This window comes from Protomyctophum parallelum, assembly GCF_964188405.1.
Source record: "Protomyctophum parallelum genome assembly, chromosome: 23".
NCBI classification, from domain to species: Eukaryota; Metazoa; Chordata; class Actinopteri; order Myctophiformes; family Myctophidae; genus Protomyctophum; species Protomyctophum parallelum.
In genome coordinates, this window is record NC_139715.1 from 12,816,642 (window position 1) to 12,843,122 (window position 26,481).

The 26,481-nt window shown below is 44.0% G+C and overlaps 1 protein-coding gene across 1 annotated transcript in view; it reads right to left on the bottom strand.

Annotated features, from left to right (window-relative positions):
- The window catches only part of cfap221 (cilia and flagella associated protein 221), a gene marked incomplete at both ends in the record, with an annotated part of 61,028 nt that overhangs the window by 22,442 nt on the left and 12,105 nt on the right, over window positions 1-26,481 (bottom strand). The window contains 8 exons of the mRNA XM_083758365.1: window positions 8,386-8,486; window positions 9,453-9,543; window positions 14,241-14,339; window positions 14,491-14,574; window positions 20,614-20,701; window positions 21,368-21,479; window positions 22,536-22,653; window positions 23,492-23,609. Coding sequence (XP_083614491.1) covers window positions 8,386-8,486; window positions 9,453-9,543; window positions 14,241-14,339; window positions 14,491-14,574; window positions 20,614-20,701; window positions 21,368-21,479; window positions 22,536-22,653; window positions 23,492-23,609 — 811 coding nt within the window. The remainder of the gene's footprint in view (window positions 1-8,385; window positions 8,487-9,452; window positions 9,544-14,240; window positions 14,340-14,490; window positions 14,575-20,613; window positions 20,702-21,367; window positions 21,480-22,535; window positions 22,654-23,491; window positions 23,610-26,481) is intronic.

Below are 26,481 nucleotides of genomic sequence, written 5' to 3' on the forward strand. Positions count from 1 at the left end.
AACTGCTACTGTCAGGCAGGGGATGCTGAAGTGTTAATGCAAATTAACACCCTGAGAAAGGCTGACTTTACCCTACTGTATGTATATCGTTGCTATTGGGCCAAAACCTCTCATCTCCATATTTTAACTTGTTGGGGTTTTATTGGTAAATGAACGCCCTACTGTATCATACCACAGCACCACACAAAAGCATCAAAAGTAGCAGATCCACAAACTCGAACCGCGGCGCTTGTTGATCTAGCACTTTTGATACTTATGAATTTGACTCCTGAAAAGTAACTCTCTCTAGGTCGTCCTCAGACGAGCCCTCCATCGTCGTTTCCAGTCATCCCGATTCTCCATACATCCGGCCAGTTCGTTGGTACTTTGCACTCCTGCATCGCTCTTGAGTACATCCACGTATGTTAGCGTGGGGCGTCCTCATGATATCAAAAGTAACATATGTTTGGAACATATGGGGTTTCCACCCGACAGACGGTAACAGTGCCACACATTTCATGCATATTTGATATCTGCGGCTATGTGATGTCTTCTATTTGCACAGGAGACTGAAGTACTCTGCCTTTATATTTCCGGGTACAGACACTGTATGTATATTTGATATTGCTTTGTTTTAATATAAGATGCCCCCCTCCCCCCCGCCGCCGCCTTCTATTCATATTATTATTTAATGTAACTGCAATTCATGGGTAGCTACTAGCTAGTATATTAAAAAAAATTAAATCTTTCACTGCCCACGGTTAAATGGGTTTTAATCAAGCAAATTATTCTGGCGAGAAAATCTCAGGAAGCCTTTTTTTTCCTTTTTGCTTCGTGTGCTGCTTAATTACATGGAATTATCACTAAGAGGCAGGTGAGGGTACGCGTAATTGTGTGTGTCGTGACTAAGACGCCATCTGGGGAAACCTGTAATATCCGCGAGGTTCGGAAGGTCTCCATAATTTCCATTTTTATTACACGTGTGTTGTGTGTACCGTAGCGCCGGGTGATGGGACTTCAAATCAATATTTAAAAAGTTTGCATCGATTACGATTAATGAACGATGTGTGATTGTGTGTGGGGGGGGGGGGGGTTAATAGTGAAATGTTAAAGCTGTAGTCCGGCAGCCGAGGTGGACGGGTGGGAAATTTGGTATATAGTCTTTTTTATTGGTCTAAAATATTGTCTATATACATACATTCATGAATCCACTTGCTGATTGGGCATTTTTTTATATGGGTTTCTTGTGACCCTACCATTAATCCTATGGCAGGCGAAAATGTAAAACAAATCAAACTTTCCTTTTGCTTTAAGTAGCATGCGACATGTCAAACTAGGGGGTTTTCATGATTCTGAATCCATTCCAAGCATTAGTTTTGCACAAAATAGACTCCTTGGGCTAAAAACGTCCATAGACGTGATGAGGTCAGCACAAAATGTGATGAGGTCACCACATTTGGACACATTTTGTGGCTATGGTCGAAACTAATGCTTGGATTCAGAATCATGAAACCCCCACTATTTTGACACAATTGTCACAAGCTACTTAAAGCATGATGACATTTGGAAAATGTTGCCTTATATTGGTTGTCTATGGTGTGGTATAAAAAAAATGGCCACCATTTATTTCGCAATGTTTCTGGCAGAGCAGTCCTCTCCAAAAGACCAAAAGTGCAGCATGACATCACAGGTTAAAACGATAGTTACGTATGTAACTACGGTTCTATGAGTCCTGAATGACCGCCAGAGGCGGTGCTTTAAGCACTGAATACGTCCCTTCGCGCATGCGCAGTCGAGTATTTTATACCAACAATGTCGGTTGACCCCGTGATGACCCGGAGTCGTCTATAACTTCCGGCAGTCGTCCGGGGCTCAGTCCCTACAGAATCTTCTCGCGAGAACACGAGGATTCTGAGTGACAAGAGTGCCTCTGGCGGTCATTCAGGACTCATAGAACCGTAGTTACATACGTAACTATCGTTCTATTTCGTCCCTGCTGACCGCCAGAGGCGGTGCTTTAAGCACTGAATGACTTATACCAGCCAAGTCACGAGGAATCCTGATTACAGACCTCAAAGGGTAGAACCGGAGGATTCGGGGAAGAGGGCCACGTCCACTGGGTGGGGAGTGGCAACATTCACCCTGTAGTACCTTGAGAAAGTGCCTGCCGAAGCCCATGAGGCGGCGGCACAAATGTCCTCCAAGGGCACCCCTCTCATGGAAGCCCATGATGTGGAAATGCTCCTTGTAGAGTGGCACCGTACCCCTGATGGTACGGGGAGGTTACTTGCCTCATAGGCGTGGCTGATTGTGTCTACAATCCAGTGGGACAGGCGCTGCTTGGAGGGAGCGCCGCCTTTGTTCACACCACTATGGCAAAAGAACAGCTGCTCTGCTCGCCTGATGCGTGCAGTAGCTTCAATGTAGGCTCTCAGGGCCCGGACTGGGCACAACAGCTCCAGTTTGTCTGTCAGCTCCCCAGGTGGGGGGTTGAATCGAGCCAGCCTGATAGGCCGGTTGAGGTGAGCCTGCGACAGCACCTTCGGGAGGAATGCTATGTTTGGCCACAGCGTGACCCCCGAGCTGTCTGCGTTCCACCTCAGACATGATTCGCTGACTGACAGAGCGTGCAGTTCACTGACACGCTTTGCCAATGTAATGGCCAGGAGAAGGGCTGTCTTGCATGACACCCACTTCAGCTCTGCCTGTGCCAAGGGTTCGAAGGTAGGCCCGCACAGGGCGTCCAGTACCCGGTTAAGGTCCCATGAGTATGAGAATGTGTGCTATAGAGCGGAGCGCACCACTTGCCGCTCCAGCACATTGCCGTGTTCGGCCCAGTAGACTGGCATAAACTTCATATGGGTCCCATCAGATTCAAGACATGTCGACACCCGTCTGTCTTGCGTCACGAGGAAGTATGTAGATCGGACTTCCCTTAGTGTGACTGAGGATATACAGCCTCTGTTGCGCCCTTGGGCAGGAGGACACATCACTCCTGGTCTGATAGTAGGGCTCTCGTCATGTTGCTGATAATGGCCATTTTGACCCGCCGGATATGGGGGGCTGGCGTCAGAAGGCACTGCACAGCCCGGAAAGTCACAGTCACAGTCAGGTCCCTGCGTGGGACGCCAGGGAACACGCTGGCCTCTAGTGTGGGCCGGCGGTGATACGCGAGCTCCGAGGGCAGTCAAGATGATTTCATCAATGTTGGAGCTCGGCCCTTTGGGAGGCGGGATGTGTCGTAGGCCTGCAAGCTGCAGCCTGGTCTTCCCCCCCTGGATGGTTCGCTCCGGCGATTCTCGCCCGGCTGAACCACCTAGTGCTCCTGGCTCCTCAGGGAGACTACGGAGAGTTGGCCTAGGCTCATCAGTCAAGCTTGACTGTGAAAACCCGACTTGGCGACGGGCTAGAGATACGATGGACATCAGCCGCCCACGCTCTGAGGACATGACGCCAATGCCTCCAGTGACACACCAAAGGTGACTGAGCCAGTATTAACGTTGCCACTATTAAGTGTGAACGGGAGGCCCCAGTGAGCAGGTTGTCTGTGCTCCTGCACTGGGGTCGAGGTCACCTAGCGTTCTGCCGCCGGGCCTCGTTGGGGAACACAATGAGGGATGCAATGACAGGCTTGGTGGCTGGCATGTAACCCAGGCCAGCCCTTATCGCCTTGTGCGTTCAAATCTATTAAAGTGTCACGTCGCAACGGGTTGTCTCAGGACACTTTTCCCAATCAGGGCAGGGCTGCCAGGATTTCACCATCGGTATAGAGATGGGAGAGGGCCCTGATCGTTCGCCCGGCAGGCCTGTAGCTGTCTCAGGTACAGGCGTGGGGGACGGCGAAGACAGCAAGAAGAAGGCGCTTGGAGGAGCCGACTGCCTGCTTTAGTATGCGTTCCACGGCTATGCGCATGAGCTGAGAAGTGGGAGGCCGGCTCTGATGCCTGGGAGGCACCGCCTTCTGCATCTTCCTCATAGTCATGGAAGTGCGTAGCTTAAGCTGTCGGGGAGAGCACATCAACCTCGAGTCAGTTGTGGCATCGGAGAGGTAGGCGCTTCGGCACCCTCCGAGGTGCCTAGGTGTTATCTGAAGTGAGCATGGCCCTCATGCGGGCCAACTCTGCAGATAGCTGAGCCCTCTCGGATCTGCTGTAGTCAGCGGTCAGACCTTTTCCTCCTGGCACACGGGGCAGGACCAAGGTCGGCTCACGGCTGAAGGAGAGCTTCACACGAGGTACAAAAGTGGGAGCTCTCCATTGTGGTGGCACCGGTTACTCTGGACCGGCCGGTGCACACAAGTCCCAACTAGCCCAGGGCGCGGACGCTACTGGTTGCTAGGTGTTGGCCATATGCTTGAGGGAGCGCATACGCTGTCTGTACCAGCAGAGGCTTTCGAGGTACGAAAGTGGGTGCTCTCCGTTGTGGTGGCACCGGTTCCTTTGGACCGGCCGGTGCACACCAGTCCCAACTAGCCCAGGGCGCGGACGCTACTGGTTTGCTAGGTGTTGGCCATATGCTGCAGGGAGGGGGCGCGTACGCTGCCTGTGCCAGCAGAGGCTTTAACTTAGATCGGCATATAATGACTTAATCGAAAAACTGAATGCTGCTATACCTGCCGCAGCATGTGAATATGCATTTACGTTTATGCAAATGCTCATTGCAGCACTTTGAGATTCAACCAGATGTAAAGTGCATCATAGAAACAGCACACAAACGTTGCTGTTAGATAGACTGTGCGACCTGCATGGTCGCGGTGGGGGAGGGGAGCTTTACGCTACCTGTACCCCCGGCGGAGGCTTACTTATAATTTATGATAATAAAGTAGCCTTCAGTCAAGGTTTGGACGCTGCTATGTAGCAGCTGTAGTGTTTCCTATGTGACCGTTTATCACGGCACTATGACGCTTATCCAAACTCCAGTGCATTATTATTTATGTTTGCTAGTCCAGAGCGAAACAAAAGACACTTCCAATACACTAGTCACGTGTGCACTACTACGCATTCATGCTGGGAGGAGGGAGCGCTACCGCTGCCTACCCCAGCCAGGTTCGGTTAAATAAACCGACACAAGCTAGTTTTGGAGAAAAGGCTACAACCGATAGCTCCACCGATAGGGGCCACCTGCTGAAGGAAGGGAGCGCGTACGCTGCCTGTATCAGCTGCAGCTAATGAACATAACAAGCTATACACCAATAGCTGTTAATAAATGCTTGAGCTAACAAACGATTAGTAGTAAGTAACATCAAGCTGGCCGTATGCTGGAGGAGCGGAGCGCATACGCTGCCTGCCCTGTACCAGCTGGGCCAACAAACAGTAAGGCAAGCTATATACAGATAGCTTTTTATCTTCAATAGTATAATAAGCGCTTGGGCTACAACTACAGGTAGCAGCGCCAGTTAGAGAGCTATGCTGGAGACCAGCTAGGCTACTAAAAAACAAGACAAGCTATAGCCTGTTCATAAACAGCTTTAACTTTAAGCTACTGGTAGCAGCTGTGAGCTACGCTGTCAGCAGCGCCAGATACTCTGTGCTGGGGACCAGCTGGGCTAATAGGACCTACAGGTACCCAGGGGCACTAATCCGACCTGTGGGAACAAACCAGGTTGCACCCACTGTATATGCAAAAAACTGTTAATGGAGCTTTGAGCTCCAGACATACTGGTAGCAGCTTCAGCTAGGCCCACTACTGGGGGCCAGCTGGGTTAACAACCAGACAGGCTATGTACACCAGTAGCTGTTAATACTATTTTGCTACAAACTATACTGGTAGCAACATCAATACCCTGGGAGGACGCAGGAAGCTGCTCCTGTACCGGGCTGATAATAACAACAATACAGCTATTCGCAAAAGCAGTTAAGCTTGAATGCTGCCAATATCGGTATATGGCTTTGGCCAGCAAGGCTCTTGCCATCACCAGCAGGGGCTAAACAAAGCTTAAAAAGTAGCGTGTTTAACAAACGAAGGTAATATGACAGTGTTCTTATCCTTCGGCAAGTCTTATAGTCGCTTATAGTAAGCGCTAGCGTTCACAGTCGAACAGACCTCGTATGCAGAGCAGGGAGGCGGCGCGAACGCAGCCTTTACCCACACACAGGAGGTTATGCCATGATAAGTATATGATATCATATGAACGTCTGTTTAGCGGGGATAGCGCCGCTTTAAACGATAACGTATCTTCTGTCCGGGGAGGGTTTTGTTAGCCTTCATTACCGGCGAGAGAGATTGGACGCTCCTGCGTCCACGTGACATGGGTTGTCACCGAGTGCCTCCCTCAGATGTTGGGGGCCAAGGCACCCAGGGCAGAGGTCATGCCCATCCTCTGGCCGCAGAGGAGCCTGGCAGGAGGTGCACAGGTGGTGGCGGGGTTCGTCCATTGGAAACCCGCAGATGTAGCCCAGAGCGCGGACGCTAGTGGTCGCTAGGGGTGGAGCCGTAAACTGGTAGGAAGGGAGCGCGGACGCTGCCTGTGCCAGTAGAGGCTACTGTAGCTGCTAAAGGCCGCTTAGCTGGAGGGAGGGGGCGCGCACGCCGCCTATGCCAGGTAAGGGGTGCTCTAGCAGAGACCAGTATATATGATATATATATAATGATATAGTTATATATATATAATTTCAGAAAAACCAACCTATAAAGTGGCAATGGCTCTGTGCCGAAATTAAAGTACACTATTTGAGAACAAGTGACTAAATCAGTCAAGCCAATTCATATAACCGGGGTTACTGACGTAACCTCGCGGTGGTGCTATATAGCTGGCCAGTGCCAGCAAAGACTCATTCAGAGAGGCAGAGTAATATAGCAGTAAATAAGTACACTTATAAGTAGTATAAGTATAAGTATAAGTAGTATAAGTATAAGTAGTAAGCAAATAATAATAGCGTCGACTCACGTGCTGGGAGCGGGTAGCGCTAACGCTTGCCGTCACTAGCACTGCGGCGCAGCCTTCGTGGGAAAACAAGACAGCGTAAGCTGTCAAAGAGAACGAGCTATCCGTTCACTTTGACGGGTGCTAAACGGGACGCTCAGGTCGCCGTTTGTAGCACGCGGCGGTGCTATATAGCTGGCCAGTGCCAGCAAAGACTCGCTCAGAGAGGCAGAGTAATATAGCGGTAGATAAGTACACTTATAAGTATAAGTAGTATAAGTATAAGTAGTATAGGTAAGTAGTAAACAAATAATACTAGCGTCGACTCACGTGCTGGGAGCGGGTAGTGCTAACGCTTGCCGTCACCAGCACTGCGGCGCAGCCTTCGTGGGAAAACAAGACAGCGTAAGCTGTCAAAGAGAACGAGCTATCCGTTCAACTTTGACGGGTGCTAAAACGGGACGCTCAGGTCGCCGTTTGTAGCACGCGACCCTGTGTGTTGCAGGGAAGCAGCGCGCACGCAGCCTATGCGAACAGGGGTTGTCTGCTTACCTTGTTCCCACGGGGAAAGAAGACGATGTGAAGCCCAGCTCCACTCGAAAACGATACAATAATAGTAGTATTAAGTCGCAGTCCCTGGAGGGCGAACGCACGCGTCACAGCTCCGACCAACAATGGTCGCGGGACTACCGGCGACTTAGTAGTAGCAAAGCAATAGTTCTGTTATCGTGCAGTTTAATTCTGCTGTAGAACTCTGTGCTATGTACAACTTGCGCAAAGCGAGAAGAAATTAGGGACTGAGCCCCGGACGACTGCCGGAAGTTATAGACGACTCCGGGTCATCACGGGGTCAACCGACATTGTTGGTATAAAATACTCGACTGCGCATGCGCGAAGGGACGTATTCAGTGCTTAAAGCACCGCCTCTGGCGGTCAGCAGGGACGAAATAGAACTCATTCCTTTAGCTTTTGGGCCTGTGGTGACCAAATTTGACTGAGGGTTTCAATTTTCGTTTCATGTCATATGAAAGCAGGCAATAATAGCTTCAAATTGACATATTGGTTGTTCAGTTTGACCCACCAGTTTTGGAGATATGACTTATGTCTTGCAGAGAAAACAGGGTTGAAAGGTTCACTTTGTGGTCTCTAACATTACACATGTTTAAGCATTTATTTCATATTTTCATGTCGATTTCAGTTACTTATTTCGGACATGCTCTAGTATGTGAAGAGTCTGCCTGTGTTATTATTATTAACTCATTAAAAAAGAAAAGAAAAAAAAGTTTTTCTCCTCTTTGGGAGGTGGAAGGTGTAACATCCGTCTTTTTGTATGCTTTTGCCTTATTGACCTGTATGCAATTTGGAATATACCAATAAAGAAACTGTCGATTTAGTGATATAAGAAATACAAATATACATGAAAACCAAAAATGCTCCTCAGTTATTTGATTAACCTACACGATAAAGATACAGTATATGTTGGGGTTAATTGCCCGTGCCATAGTTGTGTGTGTGTGTGTGTTTCGGCAACGCGCTGCACCTACCGGTCGGACATCGTCATGGTGGTGAAACACCGGAAACGAGAATGGAAGCACTCGGTGTGGTGAGACCTTCTTCGGACAGCTTGTCTCCTCTCCCCCCACGCCTGGGAGAGACAGACAGCTTGTCTCCTCTCCCCCCGCGCCTGGGAGAGACAGACAGCTTGTCTCCACTCCCCCTGCGCCCATGGGAGAGACAGGCCGGTGAGTCAAAGCACAATAATGCGGAGAGATGCAATAAAAACCAGGACATGTATTTGTGGGGTCAGTGAGCAAATGTCAGCCACATGCTACTACTTATGTATGAATACATGCAGACGTTGCTATAAATATAAATGGACACATATCCCCTGCAGGAGTCATGTACCATGTTCCCTGAACCCTCCCGGCGCATCAAAGGGGTTCCATTAGCATTGCACCGCTGGATAGAAATTCAATAACATATTTATTGCTGCCATTGCATGAAAAGTCATACTTTGTAGGCTAGTCAATTCTGTAAGGACCGTAAAGACATCATCACATGACCAAATGCCGTATAGTATTAAAATTGGAATGTGGCTAGACTGGTGGTTGGACATCACAAATATAATTGTTACCTGGTGCAAAACAAAATATCACAAATGTCACGTTTCGGTTGATGTAATGCTCTGATCGGCTGATTAGCTGTGTGTTGTTTAAAAAAAATATTGAACTAATGGAAAGTAGTAAAAAGTGCTCTTAACTCCATGATTGGACCCTCAAAATGTCTGCTAAAACAGCTAACTCCACCACCTCTCCCCCTCTCATGGAAGAAAATTGACAATATATAAAGTTACAACACCAACTTTGATGAGGCAGTATTGCTTTGTTTTAAAAAAAGATAAGGTTTTCTTAATTTCCTGAAAAATTTATATTTTTCATTTCCTGAAAAATTTACATTTTGAAGTTATGAGGTTTCCTCCCGACAGCAGAGATATGCCTTTTCCCCAAAGGTTACTAAACTTAACTTCATAATTGAGTCAGTCATGCATTTTGGGTAATAAGTTATTTGAATTAGCCAGACTTTTGGAAATAATCCATTGTAAGACACGCACCACCTTTTTGTGCAGTGGGTAACTTCTTAACACTGAGCACCAGTTTCTTCAAAGAAGCCAGTCTCCGGGTCATACGACATTGGACTGTTACCTGAAAGGGAACAGAAACACATATTTGAACTGGGAACCCCCACCCTGCATAGCCACTATTATCCAGTAGCCGATGTGCTGTCAGTTTTACTGCTTGTACAAATGTAGTGGTTTTGATTGATTGATTACTTTATTAACAGTTTGCAGAAGAAAGCTCAGGAACGTACAGTTCAATACAAGTTCTGCTAAGATGATTTATACCCAGGAAAGCCTATTGGCTTGTTTCCATGTGGGGTCCTTCATACTCAATTCTTCAGTTTTTCCTTTATATCCTTGTCAAATATATCCTTGCGATTTCCTACATTTTAAGAACCCTTTTATTTGTATACAAAGCTCTGAACGGACTACCACCCCCCACACCTACATTACAGACCTGGTAAAGTTCCCACCACTTGGCACCTCAGATCAACAGACCTGGAGCTACAGTACTGGATGACGTTCCACCGACCCACCGTTGCAAATATACAACCATTTATATTTTAATTCATTCATTCTTATAATGTTTTGTAATTTCTTCACCTAAACATCATCATTGATGTTCATTGCAATGCCATTGGTCATATTTGCATATAAATACCCCCCACAGAGGCAGAAATTCACACAACTTGACAAAACTTGATTTTTTTTTTAATCTATGACCTTTGTCCTTTAACCCTGATATAAAAGTAAATTAAATTCCTGTAATATATATTTTTCTGACCATTAGAATGTCTAGAACATGTTTTATTTATTATTGGGAAAGATATCCCCCAAATGTAAATTATAATTTTAATAATTATTATAAATGTGCATAAAATTTGCATTTTCTTTTTTTTTACATACAAAGTCCTACGAAGTCCTAGTAGTAGTAAGGTTGAAAAGGTTGAAATCTCTTTTTTTTGCAAGTAGAAATAGATCCGGGCCTTGCAGGGTTAGAGGGGACGGAGCCTCTAGGCTGTGGAACACCATCCCCTACTGCAGGGTTCCCCAATTAGCGGGCCATCTGCGGCCCGCGGAGCGCCCCCTTGTGGCCCACGGAAGAATTTCAAAAAGAAAAAAACGTTTTTTTTTTCGTTTTTTTTTGGGGGGGGGGGGGGGGGAGGGGTCCCAGATATAAATGGCATTACATTGGGGTCAGTAGCCTCTGCATGTCAAACTGGGGGTCCTTTTCAAATGGGGTCTTGCCCTGAACATTAATTTCAGGGCAAGACCTCGGCCTCACGCGTGCCGACTCGGCCCCCAGCCTGGTACCGTAGTCAAAATATGGCCCTTGAGGAAAATGAATTGGGGAACCCTGCCCTACCGCCTACTCCATTAGAACTTCCCCCCTGCCTCTATTGACGTTTTTAAATCCAGACTAAAACCCCTGTTTTACTCCCAAGCGTTTGATTGCCCGTGATATGTTATTTGGCTTTGGCTTTTTAACCCATTATTATTATTATGATAATTAGTCTGCTTATAAATGTGCTTTTACTGTCGTGTTGATGAGATGTTCTGTACAGCACTTTGGTACAATGGAAATTGTTTTTAAATGTGCTTTTAGGGCTGTCAAATGATTAAAAGATTTAATCAGATTAATCACAGCTTCAAAATTAATTTAATCATGATTAATCACCATTCGAACTATGTCCAAAATATGCCATGTTTTCCTGTTTATTGTTGTGGAAATGGAAATATAAATGACAGAAAGCGGATATACATTTGTTTTTGAATGATTTTTGTTTTCTAATGCATTTAGTATAGACATGATGTGATGTGAGCATTTGTAGGCCTAGCCTACACTTTGAGTTAAATCAACACTGGCTTTTGGCCATGTAGACTGCGGTCCCCCAGGAGGAAGTCACTAATGTTGCTCTGGAAAGGGAAGTCTGGAACACTCTGGTGGAGCTGTTGCCCCCGCGACCCGACTAGGGATAAGCGGTTGAAGATGGATGGATGGATGAATGGAGACTGGAGTCCCAGTCCAGAGATGAAAATCATAATAAAATGGCCTAGGCTACTTTCTATCAATTTAATTTGGGGGTCCTTGAAATTAAAATAGCTGAGAAGCAATGGGTTAAACTGTAGACTATAGTTAATTGAAATTCACAAAATACAATAATGGCACAAGCATTTTTGGAAACAGGGCTTGGTTTAGAAAAGCCTATATTTTGCACTAAAGTAATTATTGAATAACATATAAATGTAGGTTTTAAGGCTAGAATGGCATTGTAGTGGACTGTAGTGAGAGGCGAGATTGTCTCTCCTTCATTGCGGGACTGCAGGACTAGTCTGGAGATAGTTAGTCGTGAATCAGCTTCAGTCAGTGTTTTGGTTCGTACCTGGAGTTGCGCATTATCTCCGCGGTGCACAGCAGCACAGGAGAACTGTCTTTAATATATCCATGGTCGTTTTCAGTAGCTTTCCATGTGCGACACAAAAGTACCATGTGTTTGTTTTGGTAATAGCCTACTGCAGGCGCAGCCATGCTGATTCACGTAATCGCGTAGGACAAAACGAAACCAGCCGGACAAACATTGTCCGGCTAACATTAATTAATTAATTTTCAAAATGTCCACAAGTTGCGACGGACCCGAGTGATTCTTGCAGCGCGCTGATAGCTAACACTAGTAGTGTGTGTGTGTGTGTGTGTGTGTGTGTGTGTGTGTGCAGTGTAGCCTAATGGGGCTTTGCTAGGCAGACAAAGTAACGCAACAGAGTTACAGAATCAAACCACTTTGCAACCAAACTACAATACACAAGCTATCTCTCTGGTGTTGTTCAATCATGACTGTGTGTGCTACACAGTGACAGATTTGTTATGCTCTGGACGTTCCTGAGCCGCGCGCACGGGCGCATGTTAGGGGGAACACTAACATGCGTTAATTGCGTTAAATATTTTAACGCAATTAATTAACGCAATTGAATTGATTAATGCCATTAACGCGTTATTTTTGACAGCCTTAAAATAAACGTGATTTGATTTGATTCGAAATCGCTAGAATTATGTACACTACACAACCTTCAGCCACTAGATGTCATAATGCCGCTCTTAAAATACTTTGGTTGCCTTTAATTGTTACCTGATTCTAGTCTTTAGTCAATTTTATTTATAAAGCACATGTAAAAACAACCAGAGTTGAACAAAGAGCTGAGGAATATTAAATCAAATAACAGAGTGTACTCCCGCAAAGAATAAGGTCACGAATGCAAGCGGACAGAATTAGTTTTCTCCGACGGGCATCTCCCTTAGAGATAGGGTGAGAAGTTCAGTCACACGGGAGTAGAGCCGCTGCTCCTTCACCTGGAAAGGAGCAAGCTTAGGTGGTTCGGGCATCTGGTTATAGATGCCTCTCGGGCATCTCCCTAGGGAGGTCCTGGAGGTCCATTTGCTCACGTTCACGTATGAAACATAGCGCTCACGTGTCATGGGCCCAATAAAATGAACGTGCGCAATGTTAGTCAACGGACCAGCGCTGGCACGAGCTGCAATGACAAATTTCGCCTCAGGGTTTCCTCCGGGTGCCGTCTCTATTAATATAATATATTAACCCATTCTGACCTGAGATCAGATTCATACGAGGTTTCCACTGGACACACACTGGTCTGATTAACCCATTCTGACCTGAGATCAGATTCTAAAAATGTCAGTCGTTCTTCGATTTTTCAAAAATAGCAGACCTACAAGCTCGTAGCGCGCCACTCGGTGGCGCGCTATGAGCTTGTAGATCTGCTATTTTTAAATAGATAAAGCATAACATGATGCTAACACCAAAATGGGTGCCCGTTCAGAATGGGTTAATAGAGACGGCACCCGGAGGAAACCCTGAGGTATATTATACTCCAAGGTAAAAACAGACGCACACATGGATAATGGTGGCTGACGTGTCACGAGCATAATATGTTTTTGGGGGCAGGAACACCAGAGGATTGTGGCGAAACCATTAGTCCATTATCTATTTCATCCCCTATATTGTACTGACCTTGTTGATGGTGAGAAGCCTACTTGTTGTTATTTCACACAACAACTAGGCTTAATAAAACCCATTTTGGCAAAGTATACTGCTGAAACTGAGCACTAGCACTGTGCGCTAAACAACACCAACTTGATACTGTTTATTTATTTTTATTTTTTATGTTTTTTTGTAGCTTTCGCCTTTACAAGTCTGCGTGATTTTTTTTTGTTTAGATAAAAATAATTGATCAATATGAAAAAAAATAGAAACAAGGCATTAGAAAACCGAATGACTGTGTTCTTATGGGCATTGTGGTAGAAAGTAACAATCAAGTAGATTTACTTAAGTACTATAACTGCAAAGTGGAGAGAAGTATTTCAGGAAAGAACGGACGGTTCACGTTCACCTGCACCTCACTCCCAACGGAATGTTTTGACAGTGAAGGAATACGTGACCCGACACCGAGAAAGCCAGAGTTAGCGCTGGCAGGCACGTCCCTATGGGCTGCAAGATATACAGTATATACGCACTGGAAGCTCTGCACTGGAAGCAACCTGAATGACTCATGCATTTATCATGGAGGACTGGAGATTATGACAGCGCTGCCTTAACTTAAAAGCCTGGAGGTCAGTCGCCCATGGGGTCATTGTACAGTGTGCCGTGTGCGTCCGTGTGTGTGTGTGTGTGTGTGTGCGTCCGTCCGTGTGTGCGTGCGTGCGTCCGTGGCACATGCTTATTTATGCATACATGTACATGCATGAATATGCATTTTAAATGCACATACCCTGCGCGCAGCCTGCTGGAACAGCCTGAGTGCCCGGTGTCTGACCTGGAGCAGACCGCTGCCGTAGAGCTGGAACGACGGTGGGGTTCCTCTGGGCTCCTGGAGACGGTAAGACGGTAAGACGGAAAACTGAGTAATACATTAAGTTGTAGGCTATTTGGTTTGAGAGGAGAGAGGGGAGGGGAGGGGAGGGGAGGGGAGGGGAGGGGAGGGGAGGGGAGGGGAGAGGAGAGGAGAGGTTCATATTCACCTGTCCAACTTCACAAAGCACCCTTCTTGTGGAGAGTTTAGTCTGGTCCAAATGCACGTCATCCCTCACATCTCCTTTCTTTACCTGGAGACCATTACAAGAAACAGCTGGAACTAGGAGAAGAAACACTCACAGGGAGTTTCAAACAAACTACCTGCAAACATGTCACTGCCCTATTTAATGACCTATTCCACAAAGGGTATTTTACAGTTTATAGTGCAATATTTGACCTGCAAACTTAAATGCGTTTTATGTTGCGTTCTTCTCACTAGCGGTGACAATTAATGCTACAGCGCGGTTATGGGTTGCTGCAGAGTCGCCGTTGAGGTGTTTCGCAAGCAACACAAGAGTTGGGGTTAATTAGCACATGGAACTGGCTAAAACAGGGCGTACCCCAAGTCGGTCGTCAGAGTTACCACAGGGGGCCCCCAAATCTTTGAGTGATAGGAATGTCTTTTTATTTACACTAGCCCTTACCCGTTGGGGGTAATGGGCCCTGGGTGCGTTTTCGCATTTGTAATTCACTAATAAATTCATTATTAATTTATAATTTGTTAAATTGGAAAAAGGGCTTCGTTAAGACCTCCATCAATGCCTGTGTGAAAGGTGGGAGCGATTGGTGCAGGCAGTGAGGAGCTACGGCAGTTACAGTGACCCACAGACACACATTCATTCATTCAGACAGACAGACATTGGCTTAATTATAGTATGATGATGATGATGATGAGGGAGGCGTTATGAGAGGCGTCTGGAAATGTGTAAACATACAAACAAAAACCGTCACACAAAAGTGATGACAGTGCTGTCAAACAAGAAGCCGTCTATGAAACCTAAAAGAAGAAGTTTATTCAAAACGTTCTACAATTATATATCGGGGGTCCCTGCTTCATCTCTCTCAGGTAAGGGGTCCTTGGCCTGGAATGAGCTTTCTTAAATTTGTATAACAGAGCAAGAAATTGTGTGGAGAGAGAATGAAAAACGATTGATTCATGCTTTATTATTGTAGCCATTGGAGCGGTTAAAAAAAAAGAGATGGTACTGTATCAACCTTGATTTGCAGCACGTCACGGCTTCCATTGCTTGGATACAGTAATGAAAATGGGGTATGGCAGCCTGCGTGTGATGTTTTGTTTATTGCTGATTATTATGCGTGTACCACCATGAGCCAAAATACATCTTGTTGTGCTGTCAACAGCATGATTGAATTACAAAAGAAAATTACTCTTATTCTATTTTATTTTTGTCGCGGCTAGCATGACCGTAGCATTAGCGCCAGTGACAGCAGACCCGTTGTAAATTCTAACTGATCCATGTGGACTAACCACTTTCATGCTAAATACACTGTATGTATAATGTATGTGAACACTTTGGGTACACATTTGTGACCTAATTTGAGGGCCTGCCATTGGATTTATTTCATGAAATATGGCTTATAGAGTAATGTAGAAAACAGCGAGTTGAGAAAACAGGCTTGAAAGGTTCACTTCTGTGGTCTCCAACAGTACACCTATAGCTACATGTTTAAGCATTTATTTCATATGTACATGTCGATTTCAGCTCTGATACTTACAGGTATTTCAGTGAAGAGTGTGCCTCTGCTATTAACTTATTTTGGAGAAAAAAAAAACATTTATGCTCGTGGTTACTGCTGACTTTCCCCACAGAGGTCAATAAATGTCTAATTGTCTAATGTACTCTATCTTCCATGTGCCAAATGACGCGACATATCTCTGAAACCTTGACATTTTGTTTTTAGTTGGTTGAAGTGCTCAATGCTTTTTTGCTTCATTGTTAGTCCAGTTGTTGATTTGACTATCGGTTTTCTTGTCTCAGACATCCTCTGCTGAAGCTTAACTGTACCTCTATCCTCTATCAAGATAACATTGCTTATCTAACATCCAGCACTGATTAATATTAAGTCTATCTTTTTTAGTTCTGTTCAAAAAATGTCCTCACCAAGCATGTAATGATTCACTGAACTCACATTAGGTTGAATCACAATGATTCAATCACGATATTAGGTTCACGATACGATTTTTCACGATTTTTTTAACCGAAAAATATTTTTTTTATGATTTATCTCAAAATGTAGACAGTGATATAATGAGGATAACATGTGTCTCTTTTTTCATTATTTTGGAGGTGGTGGCGTGGGCAATGTGGATTTAGTATTCAGAGCGTAATTTAAAATGCAAAAGAACATTTTATGATTATGGATGGCTGCTGCATGTGCCTCAACCAGTGACCTTGTGCAAACAATAGTGCGTACTGCGTTGTAAAATCCTGAGCGAGCATTCCCACTCTGACTGTAACCAGTGTTGTTTTCGTCGACTAATACTATGACGAAAAATGTTTGTCAACTACCTTTTTTCAGTTCACTGACGAAAACTAAATGGAAACTAAACAAAAATAGGCCATGATGATGGTGACTAAAACTATGACTAAATATATTGGCAATTTTGTCAACAAATAAAAACTAGACTAAAATGTTAGGAAGGGACTAGTGGACACTGGACAAGAGATCTAGTATAAGTAATTCTACACTTGAAAATAGCAGATCTACAAGCTCACAACGCGTCGGGCTGCTTGTAGATCAGTTATTTTCAGCAAGTGTAAAATCAGCCATTGTGATGGCATCAAGGCCTGTCAAAATACACTTTAGTCTAGTTTTAGTCGACTAATCATAAGATTTTAGTCGAATAAATAAATCTACAGGTGATTTAGTCGACTAAAATCTTATGATTAGTCGACTAAAACTAGACTAAACACTAAAACATACTGGGTGACTAAAATGTGACGAAAACTATATGAAAACGTTTCAAGAGTCTATGACTAAAACTCAAATAGAAATGTGCTGCCAAGAACACTGACTGTAACAGTGTTGTCGGGCGGGCAGACAACAACCGTATTCTAACCGCTTGTGTTTCTTCCTAAATTAATAATGCCCTACTTGATTACGCTGCACACAAAAGCATCAAAAGTGGCAGATCTGCAAGCTCGAAATGTGACAGTTTTGGACATATGAGGTTTCCCCCCCACAGAGACGATATCATATATAACTGTCTGAGTCCAATGGTCGTAAATCATCTCAATGTGCTGCAAGCACACCTAACATTGTCAAAGTTATGTCATTGAAATAAACTGCATGAACCCTAGTTAGTGTCGCTGTACTCTGGTCATAACACGGTCATAACAGGTAAACATGAACCCTAGGTAGTGTCGCTGTACTCTGGTCATAACAGGTAAACATGAACCCTAGTTAGTGTCGCTGTACTCTGGTCATAACAGGTAAACATGAACCCTAGTTAGTGTCGCTGTACTTTGGTCATAACAGGTAAACATGAACCCTAGTTAGTGTCGCTGTACTCTGGTCATAACAGGTAAACATGAACCCTAGTTAGTGTCGCTATACTCTGGTCATAACAGGTAAACATGAACCCTAGTTAGTGTCGCTATACTCTGGTCATAACAGGTAAACATGAACCCTAGTTAGTGTCGCTATACTCTGGTTATAACAGGTAAACATGAACCCTAGTTAGTGTCGCTATACTCTGGTCATAACAGGCAAACATTTGGCAAAACGCATTGCATTGTGAGCTTGTATTTGGGCTATTTTCGTTCGACAGAGAGATTTGGTGTAGAAAAGGAACAAGCCCCCCCCCAAGTGCTAAACAATGGTGAACCGTGGTCAACAAAATATATAGGATTTACTAAGTGGATAACTGGAGATTGCAAAAACATTAGGCCGACATTATGTGCCGTTTGTGTACGGTAAAGATAGACAAGCTAGATCTTTGGCTGTGCGTGCGTGCGTGTGCGTGTGTGTGTGATGTGTGCTTTATAAACAGTCAAAGTGGAGAGGAGATGCAGGAGGAAGTACTGTTAAGTGTCCATGTTACTTCTGCCAACTGTTCACACACACACACACACAACCACACGTGCACATGAACAAGCATGTATACACACGCACACACACAATGAATATGTAAATATTTCACCCGCAGACATTATCCTGGCTTAAGATGCTAATTTCCACGGTGGATCTCAATAAAGTCTGTCAGAAAACGAGCAGAGAGGGAGAGCACAGACATCACACCAAGCCTCTGTTCTGGTGGTGGAAAAAAAGTATACCCACATTCTTTACTTAAGTAAAAGTATCAATACTGCAATGTACAAGTACAAAAGTATCGGCATCAAAATATACCCAAGTTCAAAATGTATACAAAAGTATTTTGAAAAAAGATGATGTATATATTTTGGCTATAAAAAGCAGATCTATAGGCTCACAATGCGTCACATTATATATAGTGCTGAAGTGATTAATCTGTTTTGTAATGATAATCAAAATCTACAAAGTAACTAGAAACTAAAGTTTTCAAAATAAATGTAGTGGAGTAAAAGCACAATATTTCGATCCGAGATGTAGTGGAGTAGAAGTCAAATGTATGGAAAATACTCGAGTAAAGTGCAGATACCTCAAAATTGTACTTAAATACAGTACTTAAGTAAATGTACTTAGTTGCTTTCCACCATAACTAATACTGTAATACTGTGCAACTGCATGGTCTTCCAGCAGTATGAGGCACCTTGTGTTACCTCATCCACGAAGCCCTGTTTCAACCAGATGTTTTATTTATAGCTCATTATGTCTGCGGAACAACCTGCCTCGAAACCGCCGCAGCACGCACAGTAAATTAACTTACTAAAAAGAAACTAACACATAAAACGTGGTCACGCGTCACTTCACCCATCTTATTTGTCAGTTCCGCTAGATCACTGTGGTGGCAAAATTCATAACACTATGGTATTGATTAATTGAATGTAGCCTACTAGGAGATGGGAAATTGTAACCCTCCAATTACCACCTGTTCTTCTCTGACAAACTCATTATAGAGCACCGAAGTCTGACGTCACTTTCAGTAGAGGGCGCCAGTCCACAGGTTCGTGTGTTTTTTTTATTTGCATTGAAATCCCCATAGGGGGATTTGAGATCGCTTCATATAAGAACTGTGTTTGAAAAGTAAACCGTTCATCCCAGCCTTTCTGTCAGGGGGTGGCTGTGCTTCGTTAATAGTATGTCATTTATATTTGATATAGCCAGTTTGTGGAGAAAATGGAATTAATGTGGCCGCAAAAGCCTTAACTACAAGGGTATGAAAGCAATGTCGCTGCTAATATACGTCATGCCCAGCTGTCAACACATTGAGTTCCTGAGATTCCTCGTTGACGTAAGCTCAGTGTTTTGACTCGTACTAACCACAAAACATCAAATATTTCTTTTTTTTTAATAATTAACATGTCAGTTTCTGTTGTGTGACGGGCACGTTTTCGTTTCTAGCGCTTATTGTGTAACTCTTTGGGTATATTTGTACATTACCACCTTCAGTCGATGCTTCATATCCATATGAGTGAAAAGGCCGGGATGATCGGTTTATTTTTCAAACACAGTTCAAAGGGGGGCACGGTCCTGGGTTCGATTCCCGCTCGGGACGCTGTGGGTGCTGGTGGCGTGTTTCCTCCTCCACGTCATCAGTGCCCATACCCGATGCGGGGTTGGCAAAAGGGCCTTTCTGTGTGGAGTTTGCATGTTCTCACCGTGTCCCCTAGGGTAGGTACCCTCACAAAAACATGCAGTAATCCTGGTCTCTAAACTGCCTCCCCCTGGCCAGCCTGGGTGCCTGATGGAGGGGAAAGGAACTGGTTGGAATAACATGTTCCTTCAACGCAACTTGGACACTCAGGCATGAAGGAAGCATGAGTCCGTTGCTCTCCCCAGGTCCCCCATACTGTATGTGGGGACTAGGTTGTCGGAGGGTGTGTAGAGCCCAGGATCACATTATATAATTGACACGGGTGAAAAATGGGTTACAAAAACCACACAGTTCACAGTACAGATCTAAAATCCATTGATCTAAAATTGCATTGAAATGGGGATTTCAATGCAAATAAAAAGTACACGAACCTGTGGACTGGCGCCCTCTACTGACAGTGACGTCAGGACTTCGGTGCTCTATAGACTGCCGACTCAGGCAAACCGACTCACCAAATCTATTTACAAATAGCTTAAACTAAACGAGACCCATGTTCATAAAAATAGCAGATCTACGAGCTTGTAGATCTTACCCTGTATTCATAGAGAGCCATCTCCCTCTCCTCCAATATCACTCTCTTGGTCTCCCCCGACACAGGGTCTTTGCCCAGACGAACGTGCCTGAATGAGAAACAAAGAAAATGGCTTTAATCTAACATGTAGGGCAATGAGGATGAAAGAGAGTAGCACGGCAGAAGGGCATTTGGGTCTGTATAGCTGTCTGTTTAGCTGATTGCTCTGGATCGGAACTGCAAGCAACAGATTGTGACCACAAAAAGCACAGTCATTCAGGCACATACAAATACTTAACCCATTTTGGGGCGGGAACCTTTTTTGGTGTTTTAAGCATTATGTTATACTTTTGCTATTTGTTTTTAATCGTGAAAATGTAGTGCAAATCTTTGAATATATATTCTTTCAGAGCAAATGTTTTTAACTCAAATCTTTGCTTCTGGGGGTCACTGGAACAACATATTTTCAGATGTGGGTCGGAGGCCAATTACATAATTTTGGGGTCCTTGACATGAAAATGTTTGAGCACCACTGACACAGAAACATAGGTTTTTCAGAAAACTGTCAGGATTTAGAAGGCATTGGTAGAATCGTCCTCAGGTCTAAATGGGTAAAATTAAAATATAAAATATAAATTGAATAACATGTGTGAACTAATGTTGAAATAATTAGCTAAAACCCCATTATCAATAATCCTAGGTGTGTAATAAACCCATTCCATTTTAACAATGGAATGGCTGTTTACAGTCTCTTTACAGTTGAAATGAAACCCACCATCTGAGGTGGTTGTCTCTCTCCTCCTGGATGGCCTGTTGGACTCGCTTCATAAACAAAGCCTCCTTCAGCTGCCTGCTCTGCACATCGGCCACGATGCCGCACGAAATGGCTGAAGACAAGACACATAGTGACATAGCCATACAATAATACACACATGCTGTGCATGGGGGGGGGATTTTATTTTCACCGGAATAAAAATACTTTTAGTTACTCCACTGCTCCCTCAAAACCTCACAGACAAGATTTTTCCTTCATGTGAAAAAAATCCCATTCGAGCATGGGGCTAAATGGGGCTTTTTTATAGCGATTTCTTTTTTGATTATTTACTATAGTCCTACTAGACCCCAAGAAATTACATCTGTCCACAAAAGATCACTGAATGTGAAGGAGGCCTACTGGGGGGAAGCCACACGGTGAGTCAAAGGCTCAATATGTCAGTTTGACACATTCAGTAGACTATAGTAAATAATAAAAGAAAAGAAATCGCTGTCAATTTTTGTATAAAAATACATATTTAGCCCCATGCTCGAATGCCCACGCCCCCCTGTAAACAGCTAAAATCCCTATAACAACCTAAAACATGAACCTTGGTTGAAAAAAAAACTAAAGTTGTCCTTTAATCATCCTGTAAATGCAGTGGTGCAGTGTGTATTCGAGTGTGGGGGAGACCATTGTTGATTTCGTCGACTAAAACTAAGACGAAAAGTGTTCGTCGACAAAAAAAAATTCACAGAGGATAACTAAACAGAAACTAAATTAAAACTAAGCTATGACGACTATAACCAAGACTAAATATACTGACAATTTCGTCAACAAATAAAAACTAGACTAAAATGTTAGGAAGGGACTAGTGGACAAGAGATCCAGTATACTGTAAGTCATTTTACAATTTGTTGCATGCTGAAAATAGCCGATCTACAAGCTCACAACGCATCGCGCTGCGACGCGTTGTGAGCTTGTAGATCAGCTGTTAGTGTAAAAACAGTCATTATGACGGCATCAAGGCCCAAATACATTTTAGTCGACTAAATCAACTGTAGATTTAGTCGACTAAAAATCTTATGATATTCAGTTGACTAAAACACTAAAATATTCCAGTTGACTAAAATGTGACTAAAACTAAAATCAAAATGTGCTGCCAAAAAACAACCCTGGGGAGACCGACCTTCCCTCAAGTCTCTGGAGGTCAGTGTATGGGTGGATCTGATCAGCATCTTGGCCACTCCCGCAGGGGTGGAGACATCCAACGGAGGCTTCGGTCCAGCGGCCTGATCTCTCACAGCCTAGGTTAGGAAAACCATTAACTCACATGAACCACGTGAATCCCAGTTCCCATGGCGTTCCTCACCAGCTCCACATGAACCCTGACGTGCCCCATCTATTCTGGGCATGTCGTGATAGGCGAAGCGTTCCAGTGGAAATAGACAGAAATAGCTCATAGCTCCGATTTGATTGAGTCGGGAGCGGATTTGAATGGGGAACACAGATGGCGCCTGTGTGTGCGTATTCCCCGTTCAGATCTGCTGCTGCAGAACCAATCAAATTAAGCCGTGGGAAAATGAAGCGGAACAGGTAACGGGTGTGACACCTTCTGGACACCTTTGGGACTACAGCTGTGCACAGAGCCCAGGCGCGCAGATGGGGGGGGGGGGACCGACCCCCTTAGTTTCATGAGGAGGGGGATTATCCGCTCCACACAACCAGGTAAGGATGGCTGGCTTTGCTGTGGCTGCATGTGTTTCGCTGTGTTTTGCCGTGAAATCCGCTAAATTTCTAACTATTTGTGATTTTTTTTTTCTCGTAAATTAACGCCCTGCTTGATTATACCACAGCATCACACAAAAGTGTATGTGCCTAGCCTATATATATTAAGTTATTTATTTGTTATCCTGAAATCCTAGTGAATCCTAGTGACGTTTAAAACAATGTTCACTCTATAAAAGCAAACATGTTTCGACCTCTCAACGTCTCCATCAGTTCTCGCCCTTTAATTATTGTGTGTGCTCGGATCTCTTTTTCCTTTCTTAAGTCTATAATATAGAAGCACCATACACCGTCACATCTCCTGTTGACCACCCGGTTGGCCTCGGTGTGTTTTTCTCAAAACAAGAGTTTCCGTACCTTCAGTTTGTCTGCCTTCCTGGTCGACCTGCGTTTGGTCGGAACCGCAGGGGCAGGCGAGGACCCTCTGCACTCAGACACGCCTTCATCTCCTGCACCACGTCTGCTCTCCAGCTTACTGTGACAGAAACATAAACCGTAACACCCTCACAAAGATACCGAGGTTGAGTGCGATCGAGACATCAGACTTCTGTCCACTCATAATATGCATCGGAGATTGGTTTACGTTTATTTGACATGGAAATATGTATCACAGTGGAGTGGACAAAACCAGGTGCATTGCACCAGTGTTTTAGAATACTTATATGTCCACAGGAGGCTTAGAAACAACAACAACAATCATACTATAATTCTAACAATGTCTGTGTGTCTGTGTGTCACTGTGACTGCCGTAGCTCCTTACTGCCTGCACCAATCACTCCCACTTTTCACACAGGCATTGACCATATGAATATGGAAGCCCTTTTTTCGATTTGACACATTAATGATTATTAATGAATTTATTAGTCAATTACAAACGCACCCGGCCGCAGTACCCCCCACAGCCACAAGGGGGGGGGGCAAATATCTCACAACAGGTAAGGGCTAGTAGGGTAAACAATTAAAGTGCACAATTAAAATACATGGGTGTGGGTGTGGGGCATAAATACAACTATATAGACCAAAAAAGTTTATACTATGTTATATAGTTAATAGTTTGAAAACCATTTGCTTAGACTAGTGCAGGCACTGTTCTCATTAAACACATTTGATTGCACTGTTGGCCCTGTGCTCATTATAATTATAAAATAATAATAATAAAGTATACAATAATAAAGTTACTACATAATGACGCTGAACCCGAGCATGAACCTGAAACAATAAGTCCTAATCAGCCTCCGTCACTATGCAATGTGTGGCGACAACTCAGGAGCAAAGATCAGGGTTGCCTATTCACAGAGGCATTTATCACAGTCAAAGGTAGGTGCTCAACATAAAAGATCATTTCCAGGATAAAGAAAGGGTCGTCGTCGCTGGATGTCATCGGTAAGTTTTGCCACAAGCTCTACACTGGACAGAAACCAAGATGGTCGTTATTTAGAGGCAGCCCATTCTCCAAGAACTATCCCACTCCCACATAGACTTATGTAGGCTACTTGTTTTTTGATACACGAGCACAGATTGCACTGACAACCATACAGTGTGTAGTAGGTTGTGTATAGAACATGTTGATATGACAAAAGCATACAGGCTATATATATACATTTGCATTACCCTGTGCCCAGCCCATGTATTGTACAGGCCCGGTTGCTCACGTATTATCTATATAATATATATCATATTAATCTTATCATTACATATTTTTGTATATTGTATATTTTGATACATATATTTGTTCTTGTTATGTTTTGTTATGTATGAGGAGTGACAAATAAACCACGCTGATTCTCAGGAACAGGACAGACCAGCAGTTGACTTTTCATTCCATCACCTTTTGTCATAATAATATCAAATATTTAATACAGACTTCGCCAGTGACAATATGTTCCTGCATAATGCAGTGTGTCATATTCATACTTTATATGACAAGGAGATGTATACTTCATCCATATTTGATTAGAAGTGCCTGTGTGTGCGTGCGTGTGTAAAAAAAGCTGATAAACCATCTAAAAGACACACATGTGACGTCCCAGACAACCTACAGTATAGGGTGCTGGATCAAAAAATTATAAAAAACTACACACACAGTATTACTGCAATGAAATTGGAAATGTTTCGGGTCATCCTCACGGCCTTTACCTGTGTGTTTACCTGTGTATGTACACACACGCGCACACACGCACGCACGCACACGCGCGCACACACACACACACACACACACACACACACCAACAACATTGCTCAATCTAGTCATAACTCCTCATCTCTCTGATTTTTTAAGATATGATCATCCTTTGATTTGGTGGCGTTTGGGGGAGCAACAACAGTACACCGAGAGGAATCACGGCTCATATTATGCTAAAAAACACACGCTCTAAAAGCACAAAGCATAATCCATCTCCACATCGAACCGTTTGTCATCAATTATTAACTCCTGGCCGAGATAACGCCACAACCAACAGGGACGCATACCACCACTGAGTGATGGATAGCCCCGCGGCTTTCTCATGGGAACCTGGATGAAACGTTAAGCTTTTTATGTGCTGCTCGGTGGCATTTTGATGTCGGGAACGAGTCGTCACTGCAATATAACTGTGTCAAATGGATAGTAAGGTTCGATGTTAAATCACAATATCCAAATTAAATGAAGAACGCTAAGGATTTGGCAGTGTAGTTAAAGCGGAACTATATAAACTTCCCTCTTCTCCCCCGGATTTGAACCAGATTATTATTTTAGGATCATTTTACTCAGGATTTGGTGGTGTAGTTAATTAGTTAAAGTGAACCATAATCTCTGAAGGATTATATTATTATTTTATTTTTTGCCCAGATTGTGTGAACCCTATTCTCTGCATGTCACATTGTGAGCTTGTAAATTGTCTAAGATCAGGGATTTGGTGTGTAGGGCACAGAAGAGGGTTAATAGTTAATATGTTTAAGTTAAACTTATATTATGAACGCCTTTGTCAGCACATACCATTGTGTGAAACAGCTGGGGAAGCACAAGAAACATTCTAGACAAGGCCTTTGGTTTAGAATGAGTTACAGTAGCTTTGGTTGCACAGAGAGCAGGGCCCTAAGCTGTCACAAAGGAAACTAAAATGAGTCGGATTTCAGTGTCCTTCGCATGGCACAGCACAGTCTCAGTTCTCCAGAGGACAACTTAACTGGTTCAGACCGTACGACATGTGGGCACGTCATAACTAATCCAACCGACAGGTTGCTAGGACGTGTACAGAGTAAAAGCGGCCATATCTTCCTGGCACCCCGAGCTTCTATTTTGAAAGAAATCCCGGCGCCGATTGTGCTAATGACCTCATCTCAGCTGCTGATAAAGATGGCGGCTCCAA